The sequence below is a fragment of the Convolutriloba macropyga genome, chromosome 8, assembly GCF_964194025.1.
Source record: "Convolutriloba macropyga chromosome 8, txConMacr16.3, whole genome shotgun sequence".
NCBI classification, from domain to species: Eukaryota; Metazoa; Xenacoelomorpha; order Acoela; family Convolutidae; genus Convolutriloba; species Convolutriloba macropyga.
The window spans coordinates 8,921,585-8,934,721 of NC_134475.1; the positions used below are offsets into that span (position 1 = coordinate 8,921,585).

Genomic DNA, 13,137 nt, shown 5'->3' on the forward strand with positions numbered 1-13,137 from the left:
CGTCCCAATACATATTACCAATTTTCCTTGTTTTGGTTTACATATGCAATTTGTTTTAATTGTTTTTATTAAAGGTTCAAAGAAAACAAGAAAAAAGGAAAAACGCGTCTGTACTACGCTATCTCTAATTAGTTTAATTTTCATCCGGTTGCAAATTTCCATAGTCTTAAGTTGTCTTTTGGTATTTTAGTGGACTCAAAATGACTTCCAAGCAGACTTCCCAGAATATCAAGCACATTAGGGTCACCAATTCAAGATTGCCAATTTGCAAAATTTACCAGTTCATTAAGAAAACAGTGCAGAGCTCTAATGGAACCGCAGTGACTTTGCAGTCGGCTAATAGTAGTACCCTATTAAGGGTAAGAAAACATATTGACCATTATACTATATAATTTAATTAACACCTGTTGCGATAATAGCAATTAAATAAAATGCCAGTTTGATAAATTTTAATGCCCGATCGTCACTGGAAAAACACTTCAGCATTAGACAACGAGTTTATCACACTCTTTTATTGCCACTGTTACTAAGTAAACAGTGGCGATAAAAGAAGAGTGATAAACTCCTAGTATAATGATGGAAACAGTTTGATAAACTTGTAGTCTAAAAAAACAAACATGATCGCAACAGGTGTTGATTAAAATAATTACCATACGGTTGTTATCGCCCTCGAAGTTATCATGACACCTCGGCATCGCCTCGGAATTTGATAACTTATCGGTGGCGATAACAACCGTGTGGTAATACTCACTGGCTAAAATATAACGCCATCATGTGGTAAAGTTATTGAAGCCATATGGAATAATTTCCTGTTTTCCTCAACTTCGTCAAACCAATTATATTGAGACTTGAACGCAACCACTCGAGCAATAAACAAATTCCAGAAGTGTTTCAAACATAGAGATTCAATACTACTAAGTAAACGAAAGTACGATTGACGTTTACTTGTTTAGCGAGGTTTTTATTGTCGCGATTAGCTCTAGGTTAACTTTATTACTTTTAATTTTTTCAATAGGTTAATAACTTTTTTTTACTTTTTCAACTGAGTTATTCACAGTAAGCGAAAAAACTATCGCCAATCAAGGAAGAGATGAAAAAAATTCAATGAAATTAAGTATGCTCAGACAACATGTCAAAATTATTCATATTAGTGAATAGCATTCTACTGTAACATTAGAAGAACGTTAAAGCGGAAAGTTTTGCCCGTCTCAAATATTCAACAAAATCTAAAAATTCAACAAAAGTATTTATCCTGCTACAACTACAATAATGCGAAACAAAAGGACATATATGAAAGTATGAAGTATCAAACTAATGAACACCAACGAAAATCTTGACCTACGAATGAACATCGCCAAGGTACTCATTTTCCAATCATTCCAAATAAAACTTGAACCCAAAAAAAAGTTTTTTTCCCAAAAACTTTTTACACGTCTTTAAAAACGTTTTTTGAATTAGTCTGAATTATATGATTTTCCAGCACTAAATATCATCACACTGCCTCTGAGAAATGAGGATTCTAATTTCCCAGCAACACTTTGGTAGGGAAAGCTGAGCACTGGAAGTTCATATACTTCACGCCCATGCTTGTGTTTATTGCAAATTATTTATTCATAGTTACAATATGCTGCAAATATACCAATTTTTATTTGGGATATCTGAATAGATTATCATGATTATAATGACGTTTTTTCTTGAGGGGGCAATAAAGACGGCAAAGGTGACTAAATGTAGATAAGCAAAATTCCTAATGTAGCAGAGAACCCCAATTCGGAAACATTTACCTGATTATAACAAACAATTTTCAGTTCGATGAATAGGGTTTTGACGTAGTGCTTTTGTTGGAAAATGGAATCAGTTCGAACTAAAATAAAAATCAATCTGATCTGACAGACTATAATTAATGGAAGCTACATGAGGATCATATGTCGATACCGCTTCTATATTAGTGTAATCCAGTTTTACAGAGATTTATTTTATGCAGGAATAATAGTTTTCAATTTAATATATAAGGAAGAGTGATTGGATTCAAGTTGATACACTTTAAAACCACTTTTAAACTTTCTCTAAACCGTTTTTTTGAAACCAGTTCTTTAGGTACCACTCGGAATCGGTTTGTGAGCAGCCAATACATAAACAGAGGCGCGTGAAAAATAAAAATACCAATTTTTGCAAAATTGGTGCGTTACTGCCTTTTTGAATTTTTTTGAGCACTCACTGAACGTAATTTTGGGGTTTGATGTAGTGTAGGTGGACAAATATTAGCTCAAATTGCTTCATATAAAGATCATTGTAAAGCTCTTGTAATAAACTTCAACATTTGGTTTGTTAATTTTACTAAAAGTAAACAATTATCTACTGCAAAAAGTTATTAAAAAAGTTAAGGTAAGTTAAGGTAATTTTACCTTAACACAGTTCAGGTAATTTTTTACCTTAACTCAAGTTGAGGTAAAGTTAAGGTAACTTTTACCTTAATCTACCTTAACAGAAGTTTACCTTAACTGCGTTAAGATAACTTTACCTGAACTTTTTTTAGTGTGTGACCGCCAGTTTGGGGGCTAAAATGGTTAAATTTTCTTTTAGTTGAGAAATAAATATTTATGTTTTGTACCAATGACAAACAAAGTTTATCAGTTTATTATCAAAACAGTACAAAACGCTAAATGAGGTGAGGGGAGTTATTAGTTATTGTTACCCTACGCTGTTCAATTGGTTTTTCGTTGCTTTGTAATTTCAAATTCTTCTTCACGGGGAAATCAAAAGAGTACTAGATGTGCATTAATCTGTGACAAATAAACAATTCAACAAATTGTTTAAGCATGCCAATTTTTATATGATTGTTTTAAAAAAAATTAAACTCAAAAAGCAAAGTAAAATACTTTTTTGTGCCCCGCAACCACCAGGAGACTTTAATTTTCATGTAGTACATTTTGGTATAGTAGAGTGCTAAAAAAAACCAAGAAACCAGTTGTATTGGTCAAAATTTGGTGGCATTGAGTGTAGTACTTAGAAATTATTGATGTTCCTCAAGTCAGATTTGTAGGTCAAGCAAATTTAGAGTTAAGATATCAGCTAAGTGGGTTAGAAGCATTAAGAAATTACTAAAAAAAATTTAGACGCAGTAAAAAATCTATCTATTCCGTACCTATTTCTCGCGTGCATTTCTTAGATTTGATTTCAGTCTGATTGACTAAGTTGCCTTGCCTCGACTAAGTTGCGTTTTCAGTAGCTTATGTAAAAGTCACGCAACATTTCTTGAATTCACTGATAACTTCTGGCGTTTGTCGAGACCCGCAAAAACAGTTTGAGGTATGAAGTCAAAATTTCGAAGTGACTTCTGGAAAGTCACTTACGCTTGCTTAAAACATGAAATTTTCAAAACTTAGTTTACAAAATTGCATGAATTTCAACCTCTTGGCTAAGTATATGGCCACTTTTAGCATTTCAACTTCTGGCACTGCAGACTTTTGGCATTTTAAAATGTGCACGTAAGTGCTCCAATAATTGTTACTCTATTCTCTAATCCAATATTACTGCTACCTGTTACTTCATTACTAAAAAAATGCTTCCCCGTCAAATGTTCAATATTACGTATCATTATTACAATCGAAGAAGTGTATTGTACTGGGGCTCTGTCTTTGGATTTTTTTCTTGGATGTTTTTTCACACTTTTTTCAATGACCATGAGCTTTCAAAACGGGATATTCAAGTAAAGCTCAGCGAGCATCAAGTTTTATTAGACGCTCGTATCTGGTTTTAGTAGTCTTTCAAAGGCTTAGTTTGGTGAATTGCTGTAAAGACCTTAATTCGTGTTTAAAAGGTCAATTTTTGGAGCCCAAAATGGTGCAATTTCTCACAGTTTTTTTCGTCAATTTTCGAGTCTGTGTTTGACCAGTCATAAATTGACGTTAGTAAAAGTTGATAAATGTCTTTTGCAAGACCTAATTACTTTTTATGACCATTTGGAGAGCTCTGTATTTTGGTACTGCGAACATAAACATGGAAAGTTAAATTATATTGTGTAATTTTTCCTTTGTTTTGAAAATTGTTGTAATTTTTTGAGTTTCTCAAACATTTGGCTTTGAAATATGGTTTTAAAGATTTCAAGATCACACTTTTCAACCAAATTTTTAATAAAACTTTCTGCTTTCATCAATTTTTTTGAGAAGTGTCTGCCATTTTTGAGTTCTTTGAGCCCCGGTGGCAATGAAACTTCCTCTAGCGTTTGATAATAGGTCACTGCATAGTTTCTAATGACAAAGGAATGGTTTTCAAAAATTTTTTGTCAGGCATTTTAGCAATTTTTGATAAAACCTGTAATTTTGAAAATTTCTCATTTTTCGAGGTTTTTTGAGGCTCAGGTGACAGGAAAACTCCTGTAGAGTTTTTTATTGAGTTATTGCTTAGTGAATAGTGGTAAGGGAATTGTTTTCAATATTTTAATATTACCAAATCAGCAATATTTTTAAAAACTTCAGATTTGTGCCGAGCTTAATTCGAAATGTTTGTCATTTTTTTTAGTTTTTCGAAGCCAAAGAACAGTCCGTAAATTTTGACTTTAGGTTACTGCATAGTTTGTAGTCTTAATGAATGGTTCTCAACTTTTTAATATCACGCATTTGTGCAACTTTTGCAAGAAAACATGAAATTTTGAATTCTTTTAAAATTGTTACCATTTTTGAGTTTATCGATCTTCATGACCTGTAAAACTTTTCTTAGGCGTGAAAATGGGTTAGTTATTATCACAAGTTTAAGCTATATTTCAATAAATTTTGCAATCGCTTGTTTTCAATTATTTTCGCAAATTTTAGTTATTTTATCAATCGCCAAGGGCCAATTTAACTCATTAATTCTTGCAGACAGTAGACTGGAACGATTCAAGAGGCAAGCAAAAATGGCTTTAAACATAATAATATTGCAAAAAACTATAACTGAAAAATTTTTGCATTTATCAATTTTAAAAGTGTTGGACATGTTTCTCGAGTTCTTCTATATTTGGCTGCCCTTTGACTCTTTTGATGGCTCTCTGTGGGTTAATGGATATATTCAAGTAGATAAAGTAGGATCTTCAGTTTAAAAGCTTCAAGAGGTGCAGCAGTCATTATAGTTTTGTTTCGTTTATTTTATTCGTTTAGTTTCTTCAATTTAGGGACTGTCTGCCTTATTGGCATCCATTGTTCAACTGATCTGCTGGTCATATGCAGTAATTCCACGTCTTTTCTCCAATTCATTGGATTGTATTTCAGGACTTGTCCTGCTATGTTCTGCTTGCTTACAGTGATTTCGTATGTATGCAAAATTAACGTTCTATTAACGTATGCAAAAGTGACAACTGTATTTTAAGCACATTACCCATTAGGGAACCCAGGGCACGCGTTATCGGTCACTTAAATTTTGAGGAAGAGAGGATAGTTTGAAGGATTGAACTGATATTTGAGAAGTAAATGTTTATTTTTTTGACCTAAACTTAGTGTCATAAATTGGAAGAAGAGAATCTTAGCCACTTCGGGCCTCGTGACCAGCACTCGGGCGCAAGCGCGCTCGTGTCAGGGCACTAAGTTTCTCGAGTGACTATGATTCTTTTCTATTCTAACATGTACTTAGACAACTGCTTTCTACACTCGTTATTACTGTTTTTACTCGACTTGCAAGCTTTGCATTCTTAAGCATTCATAAATTCCTTCTTACCCTAATAATCCGTCAAAACAGTTACAATTCAAGAGTTACTTTTAGAGAAATAAAACCGCAGTCTGAACTTAACAAAGTATCGTTGACAGAACTTAACCTTTAAACTTTCTAACTTATTTTTTGTCTGATTTTTAAAGTGAGCTTTTACTTGTTGCATTTTAACATTAGTTATCAATTTTTATGGTAACAAATCTGAGGTTTTTTTTTTCATTGTTTTCATGACTTTGATCAAAAATTTTGAGCAAATTTTTTCGGGTAAAATGACTATATGGATAATCAGCAACAATTCAAAAGGGTCAACAGAATTTTATTCGAAAATGTACATATATTTGTTCTTTTTATTATCAGTTGCACACCCCTTCCCCCATAATCTAGAAAAATTATTTATCATAGTGATGTACATAGTAACGGAAAGAGACCATTTACTTGAAAAACGGAAAAATGTCAAATTTAAGAAAAATTTGTTTGTGTACACCTATTGGAGGCATTTCAGTACCATATATTTTCGCTATCTAAAACTTACGATTGAAAACGTATTTGACTGTTTGACTCACTCTTTAATATTACATGCTTTCAAAAGTTTTCTGGATAAATATTAAAAGTTAAGAATAGTTTAACGCCCTATAATTTAATTCAGCAGAATTTTAATTTATTGACGCAATTTTTTGTCACATCAAATTTGATCGAATTAAAAAAAAATTCAAATCAAGATTTGATGCAAAAGCGTAATTGTGTTTTTTTTTTGTAAATTCTGATATCCTATTATATGAATTTTTGGAGGGTAAGACCACTAAGCAGAGACTCAAATGTATAATTTTCAAATTTTAAAAATCGCTTTCAAATTAGGGTAATATCACTTATAATTTGCTCCTCTTCTCACCAGCTCGGTGGTCATACAACTTATAGCTTCTATCTTTTTACTGTAACTATAGCAACATGGGGCCATAATTTCGAGGGGGCTATAAATGGAAAGACCTTTACTCTGACAATTTTTACAATTATGGTATTGATACTGTGATATCATGTTTAAAAAGTTTTTATACTGTAAAAGTTGCTGTTTGCTTGTTTAATACCCGGACTTGAGTCTCAGAGCTTTTCAGCGCTGAACCAGCACATTTCAAGAGTAAAAAGTTAATTCGGTTCCGAACCATTGTGTCCTCAAAATATTTTATTTATATGCATTATTTCTTCATTATGATTCAATTGAAGTCATAGAGTTCGCCCAGGCCAAACTTATCCTGTATAGTCTGGAAATTAAAAGTATAACAATATTAGGTCTGAGGAGACTAATGTCTTACCTTTGTAGCTTATAACTGGTAATTAATATATTAGTATGCACACTATTTATACTTAAGCTGGTTTGCCACAACGCCCATTTAGCGCAGTGGTTACAACTTGCTACGCAAATTAAATGCCACAAGTACCAACGCGGAAGTTCGAAACGCCTATAAAGCAAACTTTGTTGGCAGGAGGTACGCTGAACATAATATTTTTCATGAAGTAAATTTTACTCAAAAATTAGACTAGCCAGTTTAAAATGTGACATGAACAGAGCACTGGCAATCCTAAAAAACAGAATGTCTTTAAATTGATTCAGCGCTGATTTGCTCTGCCACCAAACTCCGGGTGGTTTTCTCTGCTTTTCAATCTTCTGATTCATGCAGATGATAGAAATTATAATGAATGTGCGTTGATTAGCGTTAAAGCTCAGAAGATCCAATATCAAAATATAATCAATAATTGCGTTCAAAATCAGGCAGTTTAGAATATTATAGATCTATTCCGATTCGGCAGCCACTGTTTAAAAATGACGCTTTGCTGTATAGAATGTTACTATGTGAAAAACGGTGTGTACGCCTGGGTGCTTAAAAGTTATGCCCACTAATCTGGGGAAAAGAAACAGAATAGGTCCCACAATAATTATAAACATAAAAATCCAGTACGTTATTCACCATCAGTTATAAAGTACGTAGCATTATATAGTAAACCACGACCTTAAATTAAGGCAGGTGCGCATTTCATGTGCAAATGCAACCACTAAGTTCTCAAAAAGAAGAGATCCTTACATAATAAATGAAAAATTGAATACATAAAACTTATTCCTTAATGAATTTTTATAAGAAAGTAGGGATATTTTCCATTAGTGCCCCACCCCCCCCCTCCCCCCCCCCCCCCCCGCTTACTGGGTACATATTATTTGCAACTTCCAGGCGCACGTGCCATACTTTTACATAGTAATTTAATATGCAATGACACGCGATCTGTAACTGGGGTGCATATCGTATTGAGAGGGGGGGGGGGGGGGGCACAAACGGAAAAGATCCTAACTTTATTTCCTGTGCGGAGGTATATTCTGAGAAAGGGATTTAATAAACGCACTGATATGCACTGAATTTTCAAGTTTAGTCAACTCAAAATCTTTTCAAAATAATTGGGAATTTTTATGTTTCCCTCCCATTGTTTTTAAGGTAATGACTTGCAAATTATTTAATGTCTCATACCCTTTTACTATGCATAAAATAGTTCATGCGCCTGAGGGCCTAAGCCTGAGGGTCATTATATGTCGACTAAGCCGGGGAGACAAAACAGATTAGACCCTATAATTGATTATGGATCGTTGCCATGTTAAAATTCGATCAAATAGGAGGCAAGAAATTTAGTTAAGTTAGTAAAGATAGTCTGTTTCAGATTCTTGATATATATAGCGTTTCAAAATGGATTTGCCCTGCACGTTAATTTTTGCCGCTCTTGTGTAATTCGTATCCAAAAGAATTTTGCTCGTATTAAATATTGAACAAAAAAATTGGATCGAAATCGCTATTAAGGCAATTAGGACGTAATTAAAAGCTATTTTGGCCAATTTATACAAAGCAAATGACCGTGTAGTTTGTTAAAAACATCGAAAATTGTAGTAAAAATTTGACTGCCAGGAAATGATTTTTTTTTAAAAAAAGTTGGTGACAACCCGGCAAAGATCCCTGGATGACGTCGGAAAATAACGAACAAAATAATCCACCATTCCACCTCAGAAGGCGGATTACGAGTAACTCTACTTTCAATTCAGAGAGAGCACAACATGTGAACAATAATCTGCACTACACAAGAACAACTCTGTCTGTCCTTGATGAAGATGATGTGCACCAGAGGAGATCCAGACTCTACCCCGGACAAAGTCGACAATCACACATCACACCTGCCAGAATGGAGGAAAAACTGTAAGTGTATAACCTTCAGCACGCAATTCAAGCCCCCCCCCAACCCCCAACCCCCAGAGTTTTTGCAATTACATAGTTAACCGGGATCGCTTCCATTTGTGCGAATTGAATTCTCGTAAATAAGTCAAAAGTTTACGTGAAGAAAATTAGGGTCTTTCCCATTATAGCCCCCCCCCCCCCTCCCCCCAAAGCTTAGTGGTCAGATAACCTATAGCCCCCCATCATGGTAAATACCATAATGGGGGCTATAATTTCATGGGGGGGGGGGCTATAATGGGAAAGACCCGAAAACTAAACATAGCATACGACATGCAACCTCATTTGCCATATAAAAAAGCATTAAACTCAGACCACAATTTAGGATAGGGTGACGTAGGTTCAGAGCACGAGTTGAAGAATTTTATTGCACTATTTAAACCTTAATTTCAAATAATCGTGGTTCATTTTAAAAATCCTCGACCCGGGATGGTTGCTATTTGATAGCTCACCGCCTATTTTTGTTGTTTATTGTCGGCAATCTTTACAGTTTCTTTAGACTCTCACCGTTGGCTGCTTAATTCATGTTGGTTTAATTGGACGTTACCATTTGCCCAAAACCTCAAATCTACATGTATGCGGATTAGGTCACATATCAAAATCCTCTCTAATCAGAGTCCCCGACTAAAGTGACCTCTAATCATCTGCAGACTTTTCCGCGCTTAAAATTTGAAACCAGAAATTGTTATAAATTCAGATAAAATGACTTAGTTTCTTTGCAAGACTGGTTCAGTTTCAACGGTCAGTATTTTTTGATTAGAACTGTTTTTGCTCAAGATCAGACTTTGAGAACGGGTTGTACTCGCAGATCACCAGCGGATTTGGACTACAGCTTCACGAATGGAGCGAAGCTGATTGCCAGTGTCTGGTTCATGATGATATGCATCCTGATATTCGTTGTGGTAGTCCTCATGGCCAAGAGCAACTTGCCAAAGGGTCCAGAGTCGAACCCAATCTGTACCAATGATGGATGTCGACTGATTGATAACATGATAACAATGGTAACTATTTTAAGTCTCTATCAGGTGCACCAGGTTTGGGTCTTGACAAAATTGAGCAGCACAAGTTAATCATGGTTTAAGGCCAGGGCCCGTTCCGTCTGACCCATGATCTTATCAATGTTATTAGGTCTGGCACGTTATCTGGGTCTGTCCATCCTTGCCCGGGGATTGGGGTCTGATCCATGTGGCCCATATCTGATTTTTTGGCCACATTATTTCGCCAATCCTACTTATCAGCCTTGTCCGCGTTTGCGAACATGAGTGACAACGTTTTCTCATCACTTCTCGCGTGGAAGAGAACAGCTTAAATTTTAACGCAAATGGATAAGAAATAACAAATCGCGGATATCAGCAACAAATATTCCCAACTTTGAGTAAATTTGAAATGGTTTACCTTACAGTCACTGTTGTCCGCGAAAACCTATGAAACACAATCTTAAAACACGGGGAGCGGATATTGTTGACATCTGCTAGCAGATTTGCTCGCGCAAAATGTAGGTTTGGCAACGTAATGCTCTTCGGCCTTGTCTGTGACTCAAGTCCGCGCCAGTACTTGTTTTGGGTCATAAACCTACCTCATTATTTGAGACGGAAAATATTTTTGGACAAGTGAAATTAAGAGCATCAATACATGATATATGCTCTGGCGTCTATTTGTTTAATCTCGCGTTCACTGCAGAAACGTCCCAAGTGCGGGAATAGATTTTAAGAATTGCACTGAAAGTCGGAATTGAAACCAGCCTTTCTTTTTTTCCTGAATATTAGAGAGTCGTTTTACAATATGGGCAACCATCCTGGAATAGTTTCTCGGCAACTTTTGCATAATTGTGGAATTTTTACAACTTTTGCTCTGTGCTAGTCTTTTGAATAAAAACGCAACCGACGAATAAGTTCTGCGTGAATGGATTGTCACTCTTAAGAAAACGTATCTAAATATCTTCGAGTTTTCCCCATTTTAAGCCCCCCCCCCCCCCCCCGCACACTGGTCATATAACTCCTATACCCCCTCAATCACGGTAAACACAGCATAATGAAGATGAAATAAATTTGTGGTATCCAAAATGAGAAAGACCCATATTTTATATTCGCTTCCACTAAAGAAAATATGAAAAATTCTTTAGCAAGAATCAATCGTCAACTTGATCTTTGATATTTTTGCAGAAAGTCTTCAGATAGTATACAACGCTCAAGAAGTTTTTTGGAAAATTTTTTTGTTTTATGAATATTTTGATGATCTGAAGCAGATATATTTATAAACCATATTACAGGAACACGCTGTCAGCGCATTTCAGAGTGGCAAGTAGTATAAAAAGCTGACAGGAACCTCAACGGGGGGGGACGGACAATTTCTGCAACGCGATTTTCTGTGCCCGACTACAACGGGGTCGGACACTTAATTTTTTTGACCGATTACAAAAAATGTCCCCCCTATTTTTTAGGTTTTTGTCAGCTTTATAGTAATTTTATGGTGCTATATTTAATTTTTTCGTTTAAGTTATACCTCGGCTATTTGAATTCGGTTCATATTTCTTTGCAAACTTGTGCTAATTTCCCGCCATATTGTGCAGAGCTAGACAAACGCGCGTTACTATGTCCCACTTTTATACCGTATATCTCGCCATTTCAACGCTCTATTGTTCACCCCTGCTAACTTTTGCAAAATTTAAGCGTGCATTTATCCGATTTTAACAAAACCTAACCCAATTTTTAGCCAAAAATGTTCCGATTTTTCGGTTTTTTGTCCCCCACTAGATTTTTGCGGCGAGATCATAGAAAAATTTGCCGACAGATCAAAAATTCAATATTCTGGGAACAATACAAAGGGTTTCAGGGGAGCCGGGGAAGCTTGTTTTTATAGCAATTTTAGCTGAAAACAAGATTCCCCTGACATTAAAAAAAGTCGTCGGATCCTTTTTCTGGTTCATTCTCTGGTCGGAAAAATTTATTAATTTATTATCTGATTCAGAATCAAGTCGTCAATTTGATCTTGCTTTCCTTTTAATGCAACTTTTATCTTCTCTCGGATTAAATATTTGGTTGTCGTTTGAAAAAATATCATAGAAATTGGCATTTTTCGTATTAAAATTCGAAAAGCAAAATTTCTTGAATTTTATATGAAACAGTTGAGTGAAAATTAATAATGCTGCATTTGTTGTCGTTTTTACTGAAAACTGAGTTAGAGCTTTCCAGTACTGAAAATTCAGAATTGTTTTAAGAGATAAAATGACTCTGTTTAGCAAAATTGTACAAAAAAATGCCAATTTCTTTGCAATTGATATTTAAAACTACACGGATGTTCAATGCTGATTTTGACAGTATATTCAATCAGACTGGAGGTTCAGTGAAGGAACTTATTCAATTTGATAATCGTCGGGCTCCACCGGAAGGCAACTGTAAGTTAACTTTTTTTAAAGATAACGTTCTGATTAACAGGTTACTCTATTGAAAACCATTGTTGTCTCCCCTTCTCGAAAAAAAATCGAGGTAAATTTATAGATAGAATTATGGTTCTAACAAATGTGTGTCGAATTTTCCTGTTAAACCAAATGAGTGATTTGTTTTTGGGGAGACAACATTTTTAAAAGTTATTATTTGCATAGCTTACAATCTCTTTCTAAATCACCCTGAATTTTAAAAACTTATATTAGCTAGAAGGACAATGGCTCTAATACAATTTCCAGACTTTAGCTCTAATACAATATCCTAGACACCAACCCTAATAGAAAATTTGCATATGTAGGTACATTAATTTGATGGTATTTTTTGAAAGTCCATTTTTGATCCATTAATTTGATGGTATGAAAAAACCTGCTCATTATTACTGTAATCCATTAACTGATCAGAAATCAAATTGTTAGTGGAAATCACTTACATTTTTAATTAAAAAATTAATTGATTGAGTTCTCCCTATTAACTGAAATAAATGCCAGCAAATTATATAGAACCCGTATCAATCCTTAACTTATCGATTTTTTGTTAACGGTTGCTCCGTTATTGACTTGTTTTGCTTTTGTCTTGTGATAAATCTAAAGCCCTACAGATTATGAAACTTGGATTCAAGAAGTGCAGGAATGATCTACCGACACTTTATTGGGGTAAGTTTTTTACGGGACCGGATTTTTGGGTAGGAACTATTTTTTCAAAAAATCCGGTCCTTTTATCTGACTTTTATTGGGTGTAAAACAATATAAGAGAAA

At 34.7% G+C, this 13,137-nt stretch overlaps 1 protein-coding gene across 1 annotated transcript in view; it reads left to right on the plus strand.

The window, feature by feature from the left end:
- Nucleotides 1-799: 799 nt before the first annotated feature.
- Nucleotides 800-13,137, plus strand: part of LOC142344355 (uncharacterized) — a 15,810-nt gene continuing 3,472 nt past the window's right edge. The window contains exons 1-4 of the mRNA XM_075395943.1: nucleotides 800-928; nucleotides 1,181-1,359; nucleotides 8,643-8,903; nucleotides 9,748-9,940. Coding sequence (XP_075252058.1) covers nucleotides 8,671-8,903; nucleotides 9,748-9,940 — 426 coding nt within the window. The 5' untranslated portion in view covers nucleotides 800-928; nucleotides 1,181-1,359; nucleotides 8,643-8,670. The remainder of the gene's footprint in view (nucleotides 929-1,180; nucleotides 1,360-8,642; nucleotides 8,904-9,747; nucleotides 9,941-13,137) is intronic.